The sequence below is a fragment of the Anabrus simplex genome, chromosome 2 (assembly GCF_040414725.1).
Source record: "Anabrus simplex isolate iqAnaSimp1 chromosome 2, ASM4041472v1, whole genome shotgun sequence".
Lineage (NCBI taxonomy): Eukaryota > Metazoa > Arthropoda > Insecta > Orthoptera > Tettigoniidae > Anabrus > Anabrus simplex.
Genome location: NC_090266.1, coordinates 1,090,602,553 through 1,090,623,495, shown reverse-complemented (window position 1 = coordinate 1,090,623,495; position 20,943 = coordinate 1,090,602,553). Strand labels below are relative to the sequence as shown.

At 39.4% G+C, this 20,943-nt stretch overlaps 1 protein-coding gene across 4 annotated transcripts in view; it reads right to left on the bottom strand.

The window, feature by feature from the left end:
* Positions 1-20,943, bottom strand: part of cmb (combover) — a 522,232-nt gene that overhangs the window by 22,934 nt on the left and 478,355 nt on the right. For all 4 annotated transcript variants that reach the window (XM_067139692.2, XM_067139691.2, XM_067139689.2 and 1 more), the window contains 2 exons: positions 10,273-10,514; positions 3,759-3,861 (listed from right to left, as the gene is read on the bottom strand). In XM_067139692.2, the coding sequence (XP_066995793.2) occupies positions 3,759-3,861; positions 10,273-10,514 (345 nt within the window). The remainder of the gene's footprint in view (positions 1-3,758; positions 3,862-10,272; positions 10,515-20,943) is intronic.

The following is a 20,943-nucleotide window of genomic DNA, read 5'->3' as shown; positions in this document are numbered from 1 at the left end:
TTATGGACTGCTAATTACACCTCTAACATTGTTATATCATCATCTACTGTTGAGTCATCACACCGTATTACTACTGTCTCCTCTGCGCAATTCCTCACCAGTTTATAGAAATACTCCTTCCATGTTCTCTTGTTATACACTCTCGGCTTCTTTCATCAGCTTTGTATAAACACTTTCCTATTACTTCGTATAATTCCATACAGCAATCTTTTACACCAAGCGCCACCCGTTTCCATCTCTTGTGTAAATTCTTCACAACTTTTCTTCTCCTACCAATTTCTAGCATTTTCTTTTAATTATCAAGATACTTCCTTTTGCTTTCTTCTTCTTTTTTTATCTCTATTCCATTTGTGCCATGCTTTCTTCTCTTTTTTTCACTGCTTCTCTCATCTTCTCATTCCACCACGGTGTCTCCTTTTCTTTCACTCTCGTCGATGTTTTACCACAGGCACTCTCCGCCCCACTTACAAATACCCTTCTGAAGTTGGACCAATCGTTTTCCACATTTCCTACTTCAGTAACTGGAATTTGTTGTTTCAGTCTCTCTAGAAATTCTTCCTGCACATTCTTATCTTTTAATTTCCAGACTTAAGTGCGGCCAGTATCCAGTATTCGGGAGATAGTAGGTTCGAACCCCACTGTCGGCAGCCCTGAAAATGGTTTTCCGTGGTTTCCCATTTTCACACCAGGCAAATGCTGGGGTTGTACCTTAATTAAGGCCACGGCCACTTCCTTTCCACTCCTAGCTCTTTCCTGTTCCATCGTCGCCATAAGACCTATCTGTGTCGGTGCAACGTGAAGCAACTAGCAAAAAAAAAAAAAAATCCAGACTTTTATTTTACTATCTCTTATCGCTTTTAATTTTTCCATTTTTCCCCATTCTCATTTTTGCTATCACAACTCTATGATTTCCATCGAATGCTTCTTCTAGTAAGGATGTTATATCCATCAACTGTCTGTGATTTGTCCTTGCCACCAGAAAGTAATCAATTACTGATTTTATTCTTCTGTCATCCCAGCCATATCTTGTCATTTTCCTGCTGTTTTCATTTTGAAACCATGTGCTGCCCACCATAATTCCATACTTCTCACAATACTTAACTAGTTTCTCTCCTTCATTCCTTTCCCCATATCCATTTGGTTTGATTACTTCTTGCTTTCCTTGTCTTTTGTTTCCCGCCTGCACATTTAAGTCTCCCATTATAATCACTTCCACATCAGTTATCTCCTTTTCTAATTTCTACAGTAATTCCTCAGTATCTTCCTCTTTGCTCCCTGTCTGTGATGCATACATTTGTATGAAGTCCTTCACTTCGTTCCTCATTCTCAGTCTAATGTTCATTATCCTGCATTGTTGTAATCTAAAATATTCATGTACTCCTCCAGCTGTTTTGAAATTATCAACCCCACTCCATTTTTTGCCACTCGGTCACCATTGCAGTATTGCGTATATCCTTTCCTCATTCTCTTCTTTCCTTTCCCCTTCCATTTAACTTTGCCCAAACCCATAATTTCTACACACTCTTTCTCCATAAAAACCACCATTTCTTCTGCCTTTCCTTTCAAGGATATAAGGTTGATTATGCCCACCTTCATGATGTTGGTTACTGGTCACCCACTTTTCACTGTTCCCCCAGTACCCAAGGAACTGTGCATCACTTGCAGAGTACACCCTAACCTTTTCTGAGGCAAGTTCAGAAGAACCATATCATATATACACTATTATTACAGTGGGGTCATCCCTCGCAGAGGCATTTTATACCTACTGCCAGGTATAACTTTAGACAGCTCATCAAGAGTACAGATGCCTTTTGCAACCGCTTCACCGAAGTACAGACATTGCTGACAGGAGAAAGTTCTTCTGTTTTATCTGCTGTTGGGTCTGGGGTCCTTTTCTGCCATCTAAACTGTCGACCATGTTCTCCTTTCTGTTGAATTTGTATGTGATTTCCTCCACAAAGGCTTCACCTAGCCTCCAAAGGGAGGACTCTTCCGCCTGTAGCCGTTGGTCCCCCTTTGGGTGTCAAGCTTGGTAATAGCAGCTTGACCCCTCAGCCAGACAGTTGCAGGTATTACTGTCTACAGTCACGTACGGTAGCAGGATGATCCTGATCTGACATGACCTGACCAGACAAGAATTAACCTTATGCAGCTAAAATCCTTGGCCTGGACGAGAACTGAACCCAAGACCCCCTGAACTGAAGACCAGAAAATGCAGACCATTCAGTTAAGGAGCCAGACTCAAAGAAATCATCAATAACTATCCATAATTATTTGCCTGGTAAAGTTACTGAGGTTAGCATGGCCTTTTTTAACTGAAAATGAAAATATTTCATTTTGAAATTCCAGTATCCAAAGCATGTTAATGGAGGAGAAATCTTTAGATATGTCTAGAGGCATGATTTTTTCGCATTAATTTTTGAACGATTTCGTGAGGATACTAACCAATAGAAATCTTTATCAGAAAGAGGTCTTAGAAAACCTAGTCTTACTATTACTGATCGTTGATTGTGAAGGTTTAATTGATAGACTGTACATACGTGGTACATACTTTTGAAGCCATTTCCAGACTTCAGGGTCGTCTACCTTCTCCAACGGGATGTTGGCTTTGAGTAGCATCGCTGTTGTTTTGTGAATAAATTCTATTTTTTCACTCTTAGCTTTATTTTGCATATCTAATGAGAGTTCTATTGTTGCCTGCTGTTTCACTGTTGGAGTGCTAAATTTATGTTCTGAATGTTCCTTATTTTTAAAACAATGTTTTGAGACAGTATCTTTTTTCTCCCACACGATACAAACATTACAAAATTTACACATTAAAATATTGCTTTCCGAAACGTATAAACTTTCACTCGCAAACTGTTTAGCTCTGCTGTGCAACCGTAACACTTGTCGAACGATCCATCTTCGCTACTGTCTGTAATCACTTTCTTAATTTTACCTGACCAGGAAGCCGAAATACACCAGTCAATTGTGCTGCTTGTAGACGTCATTAGGGATTCCAGGATTGCATAATGCCATGAGGAGACAGGCTGGGGTGGGATTACCAGCCACCAAAAGAATAACATTCCAAACATTTCGTTTTGCAAGAAGCATGGAGCTAACACCTTTTCTTTGATGCCATGACTTAAAGAGATTTTCCAGAACATTAATGATAACATATTTCTCTCCTGTTGATGAATCTTTGTTCATTCTTCCTTTCCTTTTCATACATAATCTTGGAACAAAATGTCAAGTTCATTATTCACTACATATTTCGCTATAATATCGCGCTTATCGTGAAATAACTGAATTTCACATTAAAATGGCCTTATCGCTTTAATTCACAAACATAATATCCACATTTTCTTAACCAGAAACATATGATTCGTAAAGATATCGCAAAATCGCTTCAAAATATTTTGTCGCATTTATCGTTAATGCGAAAAAATCATACCTCTAGATATGTCTCACAGCCCCACCCCCACCCCATCCTTAAGAAGTAGCTTGATTCACACTTTGTCCCACATAGGATAGCAGAATAAGGTAGAAATTCAATCGCGGAGTAGGAAAACTAATGCAGTAAGTTTACCCTTAAAATTTGCTGCAAGAGGAAAGTTATTTCCAACATCAGATTATACTCCATCCTTCAATAAACAGACTCAATATCTTCTTGTATCTGATCAAGATCAGATCAGTAGAATCTGATAATATTTTATTTTAAAAGTAAAATACTCAATTCATTCCTAAGAAGGTATTGATGAAAAAGTTTTACTTACATTTAACGGAGGTTGTATCTTGCTCTGGAGATGGGCATAATGAAGCTCTCTCAACAAAACTCTGCTTACTGATGCTGACAGCTCTTGAAAAACTTCCTCAAGTCTAAAATGAAACCATTTTACTTTATCAATGTGAAGATCACCTATGATCAGTAAAAATAAAGTTGAGTCCTAAGTATCATATTTAATCCAAATTAAAACATTTATTCCTATACCCATATTTTCTCACATAATTAATGCTCTTGCATAACTTATGCATCCCAATATTTTTGGGTCCAAAGTGGAGAAAGAGAAATGTTCACTTCTTCAGACATCCATCACGCAGCTCCGGATGCGTTTTGAAATAAAGATGTTAACTACTGAAGTAGCAGCCTTCCTACTGCAAAAGCGGGATTCCAAATACAGGACAACGTGCTGTTATTAGCTGGCAGGATATCCCACTGCACTAGTTCAGCGAGAGAATCAGCCCAGAAGTGACAAGTGATGCTCTATTCCAGTCCGATACAAACATATTTTATGAGTGTTTCGGGTACGGGACATTCTGTGATCTCAAAATTGTGTGTTAGTTCACAGTGGCAAGTATTCGAGTAATACTGCACCATACAAACTCGCGGTGATCAGTTACGCCCAAACATACGGGAATAGGGCAGCGGGCCGCAAGTATTCAGTGTCCGAATGCAACGTGTGCTACCGTGGTAACAGAGAAGTGTACTTCAAGTGACCAACAAGTCTCACAAATCATTTCGTGGACCAAAACGTGGCATGTTTCTGCAAGTAGAGGAGGATCTGCTTAAATATATGATTTCGTTACGCAACGTTGGATAAGCTGTTTCTCACAAAATGCTGTATTTTAAAGAATGAGAAACAGCCGCTGCACATGGAAGTAGTGTCTCAGATTTGAAGGTTAGCCGAGGCTTGATTAATTTTATGAACAGAAATGAACTTTCTCTTTGATGAAGAACAATATTATGCCAAAAAAATGATGAATGATTTCAACCATTTTCATTGCTTTGTGATTGAGAAGCATGAATGAATATTTGATCTCCCAAATAGGAACCGCAGGTCAAACGCCAATCAGTTTCCATATGCCACAAAGTCGAACAATCAATGAGAAAGGAACATCGAGTGTTATCGTACGCGCTACTGGAAGCAAAAAACAACAATGTACTGCAATGCTTGCTGCAACAGCTGATGGCAGCAAGCTTGCACCTTACATTATTCTAAAACGAAAAACAATGCTTAAAGCAATATTTCCGCGAGTGATCCACGTTTGTATTCAAGAAAAAGGGCGGATGGACACGTCACTCGTACAAGATTGGATATGAATGGTTTGGGAAAATCTAGCAGGGACCCTCCTTCGATGCCCTTGGACAGTTTCCTTTTGTCTTTTTTTTTTTTTTTGCTGGTATGTCATTGTTATGACATTACATGAATTGTACTTTTATTAGTTCATGTTTATTTCACTTCAGGTCGTATTGTCAGCTCATAACGGGAAGAATATTTTCCAGTGACGGTACTTCAAACCCATGTGTCTAACTTACCTGATGTACCCTATTTGACTTTCCAGAAAAAAATTCATGCCATAATTTTAGGCCAGATGACGATAACCGCAAATGAGTTGAACAAATTATGTTTATATTATATTTGATGTATCTTTTAAATGTAAATGAATTGTAAATAATTTTTAAATATCTGAATTCCTTGAATAATTTACACATCCAAAGTTTTCACCTGTATTTTTCGTCAAAAAATTGCGTTAATTACGTGAGAAAATACGGTACTCTGTATCTACAATACTTACAAACTAAAGGTTGCATTTGAGGAAGGGATAATTTACACACTAGCAGTTAGTCTTTGATATGCTTACCATGAGTAACACAGTAAAATCCACAAATGTTAAACTATTATCATTGATAAATTATAGGATGACATAATCATTAGACAGAATCACAAAAATGAATTTCAATGTTCCACTGCAATAACCAATAGAAAGGAATAGTGAATAAAGAAATAAGACATCATGGAAGATTAGGTGTACCATAGTATTCATGAATGTGGCACCTGATACAGTAACCATGTATCTCCTTTGAAGTCACTCAGATATAGGACAATATTATGTGGTGGTTGTCCCCACCACCCTCACCCCCCTATTTTCCTTTCCTAGAGTGCAACTTGTCATCTAGGTCATGTATATGCAGTGAATGATTCAACCACACTGCAGAGAGAATGAGTTCAGTTTCTGATGTCATTTTGTCTATTAAAACCCTATGGTTTCTTAATCAACATGAAATTTGTAGAGGTAATTATTGAATCTTGTAAGTGTTTGTTAGATACCAGGTTCTCTTCTTTCTTTCTTTCTTTCTTTCTTTTTTTTTTTTTTCTTTCAATTCTCCAAATACGTTTAGATTGGGTTCTGGATCAATGATTTCCATCTGGTTCTATCCTTCCATCACTCTCATTCAAAAACCTCTTCCACACCCCTCATCCTTCTTCTCAGACCTGCCTTGATCTGATCCAAACATCTTTTCCTTGGTCTCCCCACCAGGTCTTGTGTTTTTTACTATCATTACTAAATCACCATATTACAGCATGGAGGATGAGCAGGAGAGGGCATGGGACCATGTGGCTCAACAATTTTCTCTGCAAGTACTAAGAAGAACTGCGGTACAGTTATGTGGAGAATATGCAAAACAGTGAACTGGAGAAGTAATGCCCTCTAAGGCATTCTTAATAAAAGTCTCACTCACAGCTGTGGCATTGATTAAAAATACATTGGATTGTTCTAAAATGTATTTCAACTCAGCAATTATAAAAGCACTGTAATAATATCACCCCTACCATCTACAGTTGAACCAGGAGCTCCACGGGCAGGATTTCAAAGCTTGAATGAATTTCTGTCAGTGGCTATTAGGAAGTCTGGGAAATGATACAGCATTCCTGTAGAAAATCCTGTTCTCGGACAAATCACAACTGCACAATAATGGTACCATCAGCTGATACAACATGCATTATTGGAATGCTGACAATCCCCACTGGGTGCAACAGGCAGCCTATCAAGTGCAGTGGTGAATGAAGGTATGGTGAAGCATTTTGGGTGATCACCCTATTGGAGAGTATTTCTTTGAAGGCCATTTAACAGGTGCATGCTACCTGCACTTTCTATGTCATGAACTCCCATGATGTGCCAGTTGAGGAACATTTAATGATGTGATTTCAACAGCGTGAAACTCCACCATATTGTACACTAGTTGTCCATAACCATCTAGATGAGACATCTAGGAAGAGGACGACTTGTCCGTTGGCCAGCCAGGTCACCGATTTAACACCATTAGACTTATTCCTGTGGGGGCATTTGAAGAAAGAGTTTACACCCATGAGCCAGAAAATTCCGAGCGTCTTCAACTACTCATCGCCAAAACCTGCAACTTAGTAACACCGGCTATTGTAGGCCTACAGTGCACTAGAGTAACCATTCAGTGGTGTATCCAGATGTGCGTAAACCAAGCAGGTCGTCACTTTGAGCACTTGCTAACGTAACTAACCGTTGTTAGTGTAGTTTGGTTCCCCGCCCCCCACTACCTATTCTGACTTCATCCGACCCTGATGACATATCGACCCTCCGTAGGGCCACATACACTTTCATTCACTGAAAATGTTCGTAAAAGAGGATATTTCACTTTAATTAAGTGACTGTAAAAATTAAATCATTTAAAAATAAAAGAGCATCACTGCTTCAGACTCTAACATATCACGTGTAAGACTGCGCACTGTGGCGTAATATGTGTAGCCTACAGCTCATGTGATAGTTTTAACACGGTTGCAACGTCCACTTTGTGTTTCACAGACGTGTGTGTCGTATACATATCGGATCATTTAGAGGACTCACTCTTAGTTTTTGTTATTTAATAATATTATGGCATAAAAGTTTCTTATTTTTGTGTAAGCTGTAAATACAAAGATATCCATTTCACTGTGCATATTGGTAAGACATATGTTTTCAGGACATGTACAGGTTGTAACAATAAGGCCCAGCTAAACTTTCTGGACACATTCCTCACACATAGAAGAATAAAATATGTTATATGGACGTGGGTTCGGAAATGCTTTAGGTACAATCATGGAAAACACACAGGAATAGAATGTACCAGCATACCACATGAAACGTTCTTACATGAAATGTTCAAAATACCCTCTGTTAGAATTGATACATACTTCAAAATGCCATTGGTGCATCCAGGATTCAATGCGAGGGCAGGAACTGCCCCGGCATTTGACTGAAAGTGAAAATGGGAAAACTACAAATAACCATGTCCGCAGTCTCCTTTCTTGAGGTTCATTTTCCACAGCTTCTCTTTCTGCTCCAAATTGTTTAGCCCACTCATACACTTGAGTCTGCAAAAGTGTTTCTTTCCCAAACTGTGCGCAGAGCCGCCTCAAAATTTCAGAAGGTTTGGTGCCCTCTTTTGCGAGAAGTTTGATAATGATGCATTGCGCAACAGATGTGTGCACCTCTTGCTCACTCATGGCATAATGAAGCAGCCCAGTTCTCCACCATCGTTCGCGCACACGAACCTCTTCTCTAAACACCCCCAACAACACCCTGGCAAATACCTGCCTCAGAATTATTACTAACAGCAGCGGTACATTCCAATTCCCGTTTATTTTTTATCTGCCTTCATATTTATTTAGTGTCAGCCCTGCGGTCAAGGGGTAGCGAGCCTGCCTCTTACCCTGGTTCTGAGGGCAGGTTCGAGGTCCACACAGTCTATGTGAGAATAACTGTGGAGCTATCTGACAGTAAGATAGCAGCCCCAATCTAGAAAGCCCAAGTATAATGGCCAAGAGCCATAATCTGCAGGCCTTTGGGCTGAGCAATGGTCGTTTGTTAAGCCAAGGCCCTTCAGGGCTGTAGCATCATAGTTTAAAAAAAAAAAAAAATTAGCACACTATAGCTAGTAAAAATGAAAAGTACCCCACATTTCGAGAATTCTAAACTAAAATATGGAATAATGTTACCTTTCGATTCTTATAAACTGGTCTCGTGAAGGATAGAACAAAGAAATAAAATTTTCTGATACCAAATCTTAATATGTTTTCATGACTGGTTCCTGTTCTTTGGTGTTACTGAAGAAATGAAAGCACAAACATACTGGTTGTACCATAACATCTTATCATAAAGAAAATAATATGAGGGCTGTAAGTAAAGTAGTGGGAACGTAGTCCAGACACTCGCAGGAGATCGGGCATGCGCAAATAAGATATGGGAGTGGTCAGGTGGCGCCGTTGTAAATGTGTAGCGTGCATTCGATGGGCATCCAGTTGAGTGTGTTGTTGCTATGTGGTGTTGAAATGAAGAGTTTCAATTTCACTGCTCTAAAGCATGTTTTCAAAGGGTGATCAGCTGTCATGGATTAAAATCGAGATTGCACATGGCAAAAATGCATCAGAATGTTATAGCCTGTGGCGAGAATGCATTACCGTATAGGATGGTTGCACGATGGGTCAAGGCATTTTGTGCGGGTCGGAATGACACTGCGGATTTTTCCCGCACAGGTAGGCCATTCATTCCTAAAGATCAGATTGACATCATGAGTGGTCTCATTTCCATACACCATCAATGGACTGTCCGGAAATTGTCTGTCATCAAACGCTGTGGCACATACTGGCGAAATGTCTCAACATGAGGAAAGTTGCATCCCGTTGGGTTCCTCATCAACTCACTGATGTACAGATATGGCACTGGTATGCACCTACTGGCATCCACCTGGACAGATACTTCAACGAAGGAGATGCATTTTTGTAGCATAATGTCGCCACTGATGAGACATGGGTACGAGCCTACGAGCCTGAATTAAAGTGTCAATCGAATGAATGGCATCACCCAGGCTTGCCATGTCCACAGAAATTTCAACATGAACCCAGTTGGGTGAAGGTTATGCTGATTGTGGCATACAACTACGAGGGTGTTATTCTTATGCATGCTGTGCCTGAAGGACAAACCGTTAACAGTGATTACTATTGGCGATTTCTGGAGCAACACACCTGCGTCCAGCTATGCGACGCAAATGTCCATGTTTATTGCGAGACAGCTGCCCTATTGTGTTGCATGACAATGCATGTTGTCATGTCAAACGAAGTCAAACTCTTATTGCAACGGTGGCATTGGGAGGTCTTGGAACACCCTCCATGCTCAACAGACACAAGTCCTTGTGACTTCAACCTGTTTCCAAAGTTGAAGGAACCCCTTTGAGGCCGCCGATTTCCTTACGTGGCATCTGTACTCCACGCAGCAGGGCGCTGTGTTGCTGTCATCAACAGAGAACGCCTTGCCAACATCCCCCTACGGCTTTCCGGCATTTGGCAAAAGGTAATAGACTTTGCGGGTGACTACATTAGAGGAATGCAATGCAATTATACTTGTTAGGTCATAAAATATTGCATTCTATCAATATTGCCACTACTTTACTTACAGCCCTCATATATTAGTATAGAGGAAACATCAACAATTACTCACCTATATCCCTGGAATTTACTGAGGGCAACTTCTAATTTTGAATTAATTTGCTCCCTTGATGAGCCAAGATCCAGGCATGATGAATTCCCATAACTTATATCTAACAGCTCCAGAATTTTGACCACAACAGATTTCAGAAGATTTGGTGTGCATATTTCATTAACATGTTGATTCAGGTAAGAAAGTATACCCAACATGAGTGCCGGGACTGTCATTTCCCACTGCATATCAGATCCACATGCCTGAAACACATTCCCATTCTATTAACTGTAAAATAATTCATAATCAATCATCCAAAAAATCATCAATGCAAAGTGAACTTTAGACTTTATTTTTAACTCGGTGTATGTCAAAGAGGTACAGTCTGAAACTCAGCTGGGCAGACATACTTTAAAAGATAACTACCAGACAGAAACAGAGTTCAAACATTAAAATGAATAAACCAGAAGCATACTATTGCCATTTTTCAAATCAGATAGCACTCACACTGATGCTTCAATTTAAATGACGAAATGCAAGACTACAAAAGATCTGCTTGCTTTTGGGTTCACACAGGGTTGTAGAACAGAGTGCTCAACAACCCCATGTACTTGGTCAATATAACAATCTGTGTAGTTGTGGGTCTATCCTAGTGTGCATATTTGTAATTAATTGGTGCTACGACTAGAAGGCTGTAGTTAACATGTTAGGTATCATCCTGGAGTTGAAAGAACAGTTTACTGCTGAGAGTATAATTTTTAAATCACTCCTCTTCTTTACTTTATTCTCAAGGCTAACTGCACCTTGTTCCATACTCTCAAACTAATCTTAATTTAGGGCAGAGTTGAGAACTGAACCTGGACCAAACTGGCAGAAATCTACTATGGTAGTCCCTATATGGCAGGACAAAATACCTGGACTGGACCTGACCAACCATCTCAATCGTTTTTCACAAAAACATTTTTACAAGTATCTGAGATATCTATGAGTCATCATGAATTCAGTTTGCTGAAAATGAAATGGGGGGAAAAAACAAACAATTTATGTAAAGTGAATAATTTAACATGATCAGTGAAAATTTCTTGAGCTGCCAAGGGTAAAATTCAGAATTAAAATGTAAGATCTGTACATACTACCATAATCAAATACCTTAACATGGTACGAGGCAGACCTACTTCCAAGTTTAGGCCCAATACAGCTATGAAAATAGTACATCCTTCAAACAATCACTGCTCTTGCATTTGATGCATAAAGCAACCAAATGGCAGGACTATGTGGATAAAACTTTGGTCCTATGGCTAGAGCTCTGCATGGATGTGGATATCCGCGAAGTCAGTGCCTTAGCGGATGCAAACAGTATGGCAGTGCAGATAATTTTGCTGATAATTTCTAAATAATGAAGTTTATTGATTTTCACTCAGGTATACCCTAAATTTGCTTGTGGTTAGGCGACCCTTGACATTGATATGGGAGAATGGTGATATATAGAGACTCTTGAGACCATAAAGCCATAAACTGACCTAAACCTAACTGGCTCCTGCCCGCAATTAATGGAAGAAAGGAACAAAGGTCAATTCTTCGGTAGTTGTCGCAAGAGAAAATCTCTCATAACCCTGTGTCTGTAGGGGTTCTGGTGCCAGGACTATTGTATTATGTTAACAGATCTATCCCTTTCAATACCTTGGGTGTAATATACTGTAGTTAAATATTTGCAATATCTGCGGATAATGATTCGCGGATGCAGGTGCAGATGAAGGAAGTGTGGATGCGGATAATATTTTGTGTATCTGCGCAGGGCTCTACCTATGGCCACTGCTCGAGTTTCTACAGCATCCACACAAAAATCTAGTTCACAATGGAGAGAGAAGTGGATGGAGAACTCCTACTCTTGCTCTTGGGCAGCTTGTGAAGAAGACAGGCCCCCACAGTGTACAGAAACCAACACACACCAATCACTATCTCAATAAGGAATTTTTTTTTTACAAGTTGCTTTACGTCGCACCAACACAGATAGGTCTTATTGTGACAATGGGACAGGGAAGGGCTGGGAGTGGGAAGGAAACAGCCGTGGCCTTAATTAAGGTACATCCCCAGCATTTGCGTGGCGTGAAAATGGTAAACCACGGAAAACCATCTTCAGGGCTGTCGACAGTTTGGTTTGAACCCACTATTTCCCGAATAATGGATACTGGCCGCACTTAAGCAATCGAGCTCGGTAATAAGGATTCCATCCATCACCCTAAACAGAAGCAGGCAAAGATGAGGATGCTGTCTGAGTGAGCCAAGAGGATGTGTCAGTCACATCTGCACCCGAGTGATGTGGAGCATCTCTTCTCAGTTTTACAAGCTAATGTATACATTTAAAATCGGATGTTTCTACATTTGCAATCGGTGAAATTAAATTATGGTTTCCTTCTGGGAACTTCACTTTTGATATAAAGGCCAAGGGCAGGCATTTATACAAGTGGAAGTATGTACTTCCTCTAGTACAATGTCACTAAATGAAATGAGTAGTCCTTCGTGATCTGAGAAGAAATAGGAAGAGACATGTGAGAGAAAGGCGTTTCTCCCATACATCCCAGCGACAGGCCTCGCAAAGTTTTACACTGACACAATATCAAAGCCTCCTTTACAACCACGAAGGAAACTATCCGAGCAGTAACACTCAGCTAAAGACCCCTGGGACCCTCCCTCCAGCGCAGGCATATACTGTATTTCCTGTTTGTGCTGGAAGCTTTATATCAGGGCCACCAAACACAGCATTAACACCACCGGCTGAAAGAAACATAAGCGTCACTGTCATCTCTCATCCAGCCTGAAAAATCTCCAGTGGGGGAACATGTCCTCTCTTTCTCCAAACATGAAATTAAATTTGAGGAAGTCATGATTCAAGCTATCAGTATCATGCAAATCTCCACCAGGAAACTATTGAGATAGTGTTTCAACGGGAAAGAAGAGGAGCTAGAGATTAGCAGACAATAGCGATCTTTGTTTGCCATTACACAAGAAAAGAATGGGTACACTGGGTCACACTGCACAAATCCTATGAACGACAATCTGAGAGACAGGTAAGTCAAAACTGATACCACTGATTAGCATTTCTGCTGCTATACAAGCCTGAGCACCAAACCAGCCCCTTGCAATTTCATCTCGACAAGTGCTACCGAATGAAAGGTGAAACATTTTTATGTTTACACAGCCTGATATCCTGGAGGAAGGTTTGTTTCTTCCTCTTTTAACATTTTCAATTCTCTGTTTGACTTTTGAACACCACAGAAATCTATCAATATTTTTCACTTAAACCCACCGGGAACAATATATTGATACTTCAAAGTTCAACTGAGTCTTGCAGCTAATGTCCAAAACAATGCAAGAAAATATTACCGTATTTACGTGAATAATCCCTGCATATTTTTTAAAAGATTTTGAGGCACGAAACTGAGGTGCGGGTTTTATTTGCGTCAAGGTTGCCAACACGCTCCTGGCTAACCTAGTTTTTGATGCTGAGTGTACAGTTAAGCTTTGTGCAACCGTAGGTGGAAGAAAACTGTCCCCATATGTCATATTTAAACGGAAAACAATTCAGACTTTTAATTCTAAACTGACATTATATTTTTAAAAAATAATACCATATTTTACAGAGTAATTTAAATTCAAAATTTCTCCGCATCACGATAGAACGTGTCTTCCGGAACGTGCAGGGGTAACTTTACGCACTTTCACTCACTTCGGTGTGTCTACAGTGTGTTTCATAGTTGAAAATAGAGTGAAATCATAATTCTTTTGTATTCAGCGTTTTAAGGAACGCCACAATATCACGTAGCAGGCGAAACGCGGAAAAGCAGAATCCGCGAAAACTGGCGATGGTTGCAATTTCTAAATTACAAGATGGCTGTTAATTTGAAATCATGTAACTGGAAGTCCGATTTCTGTATTATAAAGACTTTGAATTAATGAGGTTTTACTGTATCGCAAAACTAACATCAGATTTCGCCGGTGTGTCTATTTCAAGTGTTTACATTGCATGAAAAGAATTATCCACCACCGGTCATGTTACTGCCCAGTAAAAAGAGACCACGTGTGAGAAGTGTTTTAGACATGGAGTAAACTTGTAAGTAATTTAGGAGAGGATTCTAGTGATGCAAGAGACAACGAATCTTCCCATCTACAGAGAATCGAGCCAATTGCAAGTTCAGATTAATGAAATACCTGTCACGTACGTAGGCCTACTTGCTCATTTTCATGGAAAATATATTTCATAGCAGTGATAATGTATTTTTATCATCTCAGGCAAAGCAGCTATATCCGTAAATTTACATGTTCATATTTGCGTAAAGACCACGTGGACCTCGCGGAGTGATGCAAAAGGTTTGTTTATGCCTACGTTACTCTTTCGATGGAAGGAATTTTAGTTCATTTCATTTTTCTTAAAAATGAGCCTTCCTAAAAAGAGGGTGTGGGGATTATTTGGGTAAATACAGTATTTCTATCTGGGTAACAGTAAACTCTCTGAGATATTACTTTCAAAAAGTATTAGATTTCTAACTCTCATCTATGACCTCCTTCCTTTTATTGGCATGTTTCAATTGCAACATAAGTGCTAGTTCGTAGAAGACCAGGATCTATAACCACTCAACAAAATGTAATTCATTCTTTAAAACATGTTCACAATTTTCCCAATATGGACAACTGGTGCCATCTGATTTCTTCTGATTTATAAATATTTCCCTGGATTTTTTTCTAACACACCAAACAAAGAATGTGCTCAATTTGTAAGTTCCACCAGACATGAAGGACAGCCTGCATGAAGCCTGGCAGACCAATCTGGCTGTGCCTTAATCAATACATTTAGCAGGACACAGCAAAACAGCTGTCAGATAAATCTGCATTACATTTATTTTGCACATATAATACTCTTGATTTTACAGGGAAAGGAAAACCTAATGCACTTGGGAAATTCAAGGGTTGGCAGGTCCAAGGTGTCTGACAGCGCACTGGCCTCATCAAAGAGAACTGTATCGTAATGCAATGGAGTGATAGATTTAACTGGCAACTTACTGTACTGGAGGTTTTGTCTTACCTATACTTCAGAGCAGCAGTTGAAAATGTTCATTGTTCATATCCAAGCAAATGCCGCAAAAGTGCAGAAAGTTCTGGAAATCTCGCTGTACTTCATCTCAGTTTATACTGTGTTTTACACTTGTTTGGGGGCCTGAAGAGTGTGACGGTTGTTCCTGTGCACACTCTATATGAGGATATCCCAAACATAATCAGAGTTGAGTATAGTGAACAGATGGGGCTGCGGCTGAACACATACACATAAAAAAAATTTCAACAACTTCCATTGAATGAACTGATGTGTGAGCTGTTGCGCTATCCTGCTGAAAGTGTGCATGTAGTTCTTCTTCCGTTAGCATTTCAGCAAACGGTAGAAAAATGTCATTCACATAGCACTCGTATTTTGCTATATTGTAAAAAAGAATTTTAAAAAAAGGTCCAATTATCAATCTCACACTACAACCCAATTTTTTGATTGCATAAAGGGACTTCATGAATTGCATGCAGATTATTGGTGTACAGTACTAGTAACAGAGCGCTCTGGCGGAGTTCCGACCATTAATACGGTGAGTGTGTGTTCAGCTGAAGTGAAGACTTGCGTCATAGTTATGGCAAAAAATATCGTTGCATCTTGTCGTCAAGGTATGAAGTAGTGCTATGGAAGTTGTAATGCAATATGGGTTTGAGTACATACACTTCCAAAATAGTCACAAGTCAACAGTGAATAAAGCGCAGAAACTAGTTGACAGCGGCCATGAGTTACAAGTTGAAGAAAGGCAAACTTTTTCCAGTTCTCCAAAATAGTCACAAGTCAACAGTGAATAAAGCGCAGAAACTAGTTGACAGCGGCCATGAGTTACAAGTTGAAGAAAGGCAAACTTTTTCCAGTTGTACACTTACCGTCTTCGTCATAAGACAGACGAGTGTTAGCAAAATCCCATACAAGGTTACAATTGAGGTAATTACGTTAGCTCATTATTGTTAAACATACAGTATTATATTTTACATTTTAATTTTATGTGATTCAGTGAAGTCTATAATACTTCAAATATCTATTACAGCTTGACAATCAACGAAACTGTGTTGAATCAAACTGTGACTGTGTCGCTGGTGCCGGAGGGCACTGTAAACATGTATGTGCCATTATACAGTACTGCAATTCCGATTCAGGATTTAGTAAGACAAATTTGCCGCAAGAATGGGGGAAACCAAATTTGTAAACAGCTGGTATGTAATATATAGCTGTTAATTATGTAATAAATGTAAGTGCTCACAATATGACTAATACAGTTTAGATATCTTCTAAGGTCCGTAAAATATGAAAAAGGGAATAAGGCTGAAGATCTATTTCCCAAGAAGAGGGCGAGAACTCACAAGGGTGCTGTTATTACCGTCCATGAACTAGGAAAAACAGATATATATAATTTCACCTTGGACTGAAATGATTAGAGCAGAACTGAAAACAGAGTATGAATCGGTAGATAAAAGTTTTTGTGAAGAGTTGTGCAACAATAGCGTCAGTATTGGCATAAGAACAAATTTTAATAAACTCATGAACGAGTTGCTTCAACTTCAAGAAGATTCCACAGTGTTCACTTCTGGAGTGTTTAAGTGACAATTTGTGTACTTCTCATATTATGCCAACAACAGAAAAAATACTTGATATAGCATTTAAAACTCAGTTTCTGAGTGAAGGTGATGAATGGTTGAAGGTATAATTTAAATGTATAACATGACTTGTACGATGGAAACATGTAACATCTCTCATCTATTCTTGCTGGTGTTTCTGATGTCATTTCTGTGCAATCTATTATAACTCGTGCGTCAGGATAAAATGTTTTGAAAGCCGAAACAAAGTATTTTGCATGGATAGTTTGCTAGGTCAGAAAATAAAATTAGAAATGCGTTTCTTGACTACTCCGAGAGCAGTAAAAAAAAATTTGCACAGCAGTAGTCCGATGTACGTCAAATATGACTGCCAAGGCAGCAAAGGTTATACCCAATTTCATTTTCATTAAAAAGAGTAAACAACATTGTTATTACTTATATGAATGTTCTTAAATGAAACACTTGTTAAATCCTTCAACTGTGCCTCACTTTTTATGCTCTGGTATCCATGACATCCTCTTCATATGTCCAGGGGGTATTGGGACCACAAATTTTTTCCATCTTCTCCAAAATACTTGGAGGTAAAGTGCTTTGAGTTGCACCGTGTGCCTACATCATTCCCATAAAAAACACAAGTGAATTTGAAAGTTGTTGCTTCAATCCGAAATGCTGCTTGCACCGACTTATGTAGGTTTTTCACACTCATTTTTTCATAATAAATGCATGAGTTTCCTGATTAGAAGACGTATGTATATTTGAGCATTTCATTCATTTACTTGCTCTTTCAAACCGGGATACATCACATTCTCTTTTCTGTTTCTTCTTATAGCTCTCATGAAACACAGATGGTATATATGATGGATAATTTTCAATATTACTTGGCTTTCCTCCAACAAAATGTTCACAGCAAATGACAGACCATTTGGTGGGTTCCCATGGAGTTCCATCTGCACTGAAATGCAGGAAAATATTTATTATTATTATTATTATTATTATTGAAAATGAAAACCTACGACCTGTTTTCCAGTCATTGACCGGGTCAGGGATGTAATGAATGAAGCAGATATAGGCTGTTAGTACGATGGGGTCGCCACTCCCAAAGTGATTTATTAATGAATGATTGATGCTATGAAATGAGAATGGAGAGTGTTGCCGGAATGAAAGATGACAGGGAAAACCGGAGTACCCGGAGAAAAACCTGTCCCGCCTCCGCTTTGTCCAGCACAAATCTCACATGAAGTGACCGGGATTTGAACCACGGTATCCAGCGATGAGAGGCCGACACGCTGCCGTCTGAGCCACGGAGGCTCTATTATTATTATTATTATTATTATTATTATTATTATTATTATTATTATTATTATTATTATAAATATTCGGCGCAGTGAAGACACGTGCACATGGAAGGACATGAATGTAAACATACGAACCTGCTGCAATGCATACTTGAAACGAAATGTACTATTTCAAAGTGCACTTAAATGAACGTGTTCTTGACTTGGCGTACCTGGTATGTTTGAAATGTGTGAGATGAAATGTGTGATTTACATCACAAATGAAATAAGGTACTGTAATTACTTTATTCTTCCTACAGCCGAAATCCACTTCCTGCGTCTGTCTGATTCCCATGGACGACCAGGAAATGAGTGATATATATTTCATTTTCCATGCATGTTTTTTTTTGTGTGTGTGTTGTGGCAGTTCACTGCACAGCAGTTTCTATTTGATTTAGGCATTTTGATATACTACTAGTACTACTACCACCGGGCGAGTTGGCCGTGCGCGTAGAGGCGTGCGGCTGTGAGCTTGCATCCGGGAGATAGTAGGTTCGAATCCCACTATCGGCAGCCCTGAAGATTGTTTTCCGTGGTTTCCCATTTTCACACCAGGCAAATGCTGGGGCTGTACCTTAATTAAGGCCACGGCCGCTTCCTTCCAACTCCTAGGCCTTTCCTATCCCATCGTTGCCATAAGACCTATCTGTGTCGGTGCGACGTAAAGCCCCTAGAAAAAAAAAAAAACTACTACTACCACCACCACCACCACCACCACCACCACAATTTCACACCTACAGTTACACAGCCTGGATTGACTGCTCAAGACATGATCACCTAAACGTTACCGATTTCTTCCGCAAGAGGCGCTAGGAGCAGCCGTGCACGCTCCCTATACCATGTATTCTGAGAACTCGCATATCCGTTACAATGAAACCAAACTTCATTGCTCATTAAAAGAAAGGTGAGATCCACAGTTCTGTTGTATATGGATTACCAACCTGAAAAACTTAGAACACACAGCAGTTCAGTATGGGATTAATTTATGGGTCTATGGCACTTTATATGAATTAAATTTGAGTGTTTTAAGACCTCTTGTGACAGAATGTTGAGAAATACCAAATTCTTGCAAAAGGTACCAAGCCTTTTTTTTGGATTCACTTCCATTCTGACTTGAATGTCTTGAAATGTCTTGGCAGCCAGAAATTATTTCAGACTTCACTTCTTAACGGAAATGGATCATGCTTTCCGCCACTTCATAAACAATTGCACCATCGTATGTTTCGGTTGCCAAGTGGCCTCTGGATAGTGTCTGTGAAAATTACATAGTCATTTTCCACATGACATTAAAAAAAAAAGAAAGAGAACTATTCATTATTGCCTTGTGTGCAGCATTTTTTCTGTAACATGTCATATTTGTTCGACTGGGTGGAAGCGAGTGGAAAAGATTCTCTCGTTATTTCTCGGGAAGCTAATACACCTGGTCTGGAGATTCTCAGCCCCTAGCAATCGTACAGGACCTCCTATAGCCTATAAATTGCCCGCTGCATTAGGTTTGCCTCATTCTGTACATAGGAAAAAGTAATTCATAGTTTATAGATAGTTGTATCTTTCTGCTAAAGGTAAGCAATACAAAGCTGGCATGATCATGAAAGGCCGATGATTATTAAACAGTTCAGTGGTAACTGATGAGCCCAGAAATCTAACAAAATTATCTGAATGAATCAGAACGTCAAGATAATTAATCAATATACCCTGTGTAAGGGAGTCAAAAAAAAAAAAAACCACCACTAGCAAACTCTGGTTTGTGGGTTATCCGTGCACCCCAGAGGTTTACTGTACTTTTTTCTTTTAATCAATCAATACTGATCTGCATTTAGGACAGTCGCCCAGGTGGCAGATTCCCTATCTGTTGTTTACCTAGCCTTTTCTTAAATGATTTCAAACAGATTGCATACCGTATAATCTCGAATAACACCTGCACTATTTTTTCGAAAATATTGCTTTCAAAATTGGCTGCGGGTCTTATTTACAATTTTGGGAAATTTATCTTTCCAAATACGCGCAAATCGGGCATCACTGCCGGTGTAGCTTGGCAACAATGCTCTCTCCGCTCTCAGTATACGCTACTTCCGCGCATGGCGTCAGTCCCACGCACATTCTCAGAGTATCAACACGAATTCCACAAAGCATTTGCAATCTTTTACTGTGAGTGAGAAACTGAAAGTAGTTCGGGAAGCTGAAATTATTGGAAATCATGTTGCCGGTAGGAAATACGATATTGACGAGTCATGTATTCACGATTGGAGAAAGAAGAAAAATGTGCTATTAACATGTAGTGGTGATCGTAGAGCTTTTCATGGACTGAGTGTACAGCTTCCAGAAATTGAGAAAAACTTTATAAATATGTGACAGAAAGGCGGAAATTGGGATATGGTGTGTCAACCGAAAAGTGTCAGCTAAAGGCATTAGAGATCGCAAAGGAACTTTCATCGGAAGGGTTTAAGGCAAGCCAAGGATGGCTTTGTAATTTTTATAAAAGAAACGGATTGAGTGTATGAAGGCATAAGTCAATTTCACAGCGTCTTCCCGGTGCCTACGATGAGAAGTGATTGTCGTTTCAGCATCACATAATTCGGTTGTGGAAGGAAAATGCATATTTGCTTTCCCAGACGCCAGTCTACTTTGAAATGCCAGTGGACAGGACTGTGAATATTAAGGGTGCGAAAAGTGTTACCATTAGAACAGGTGG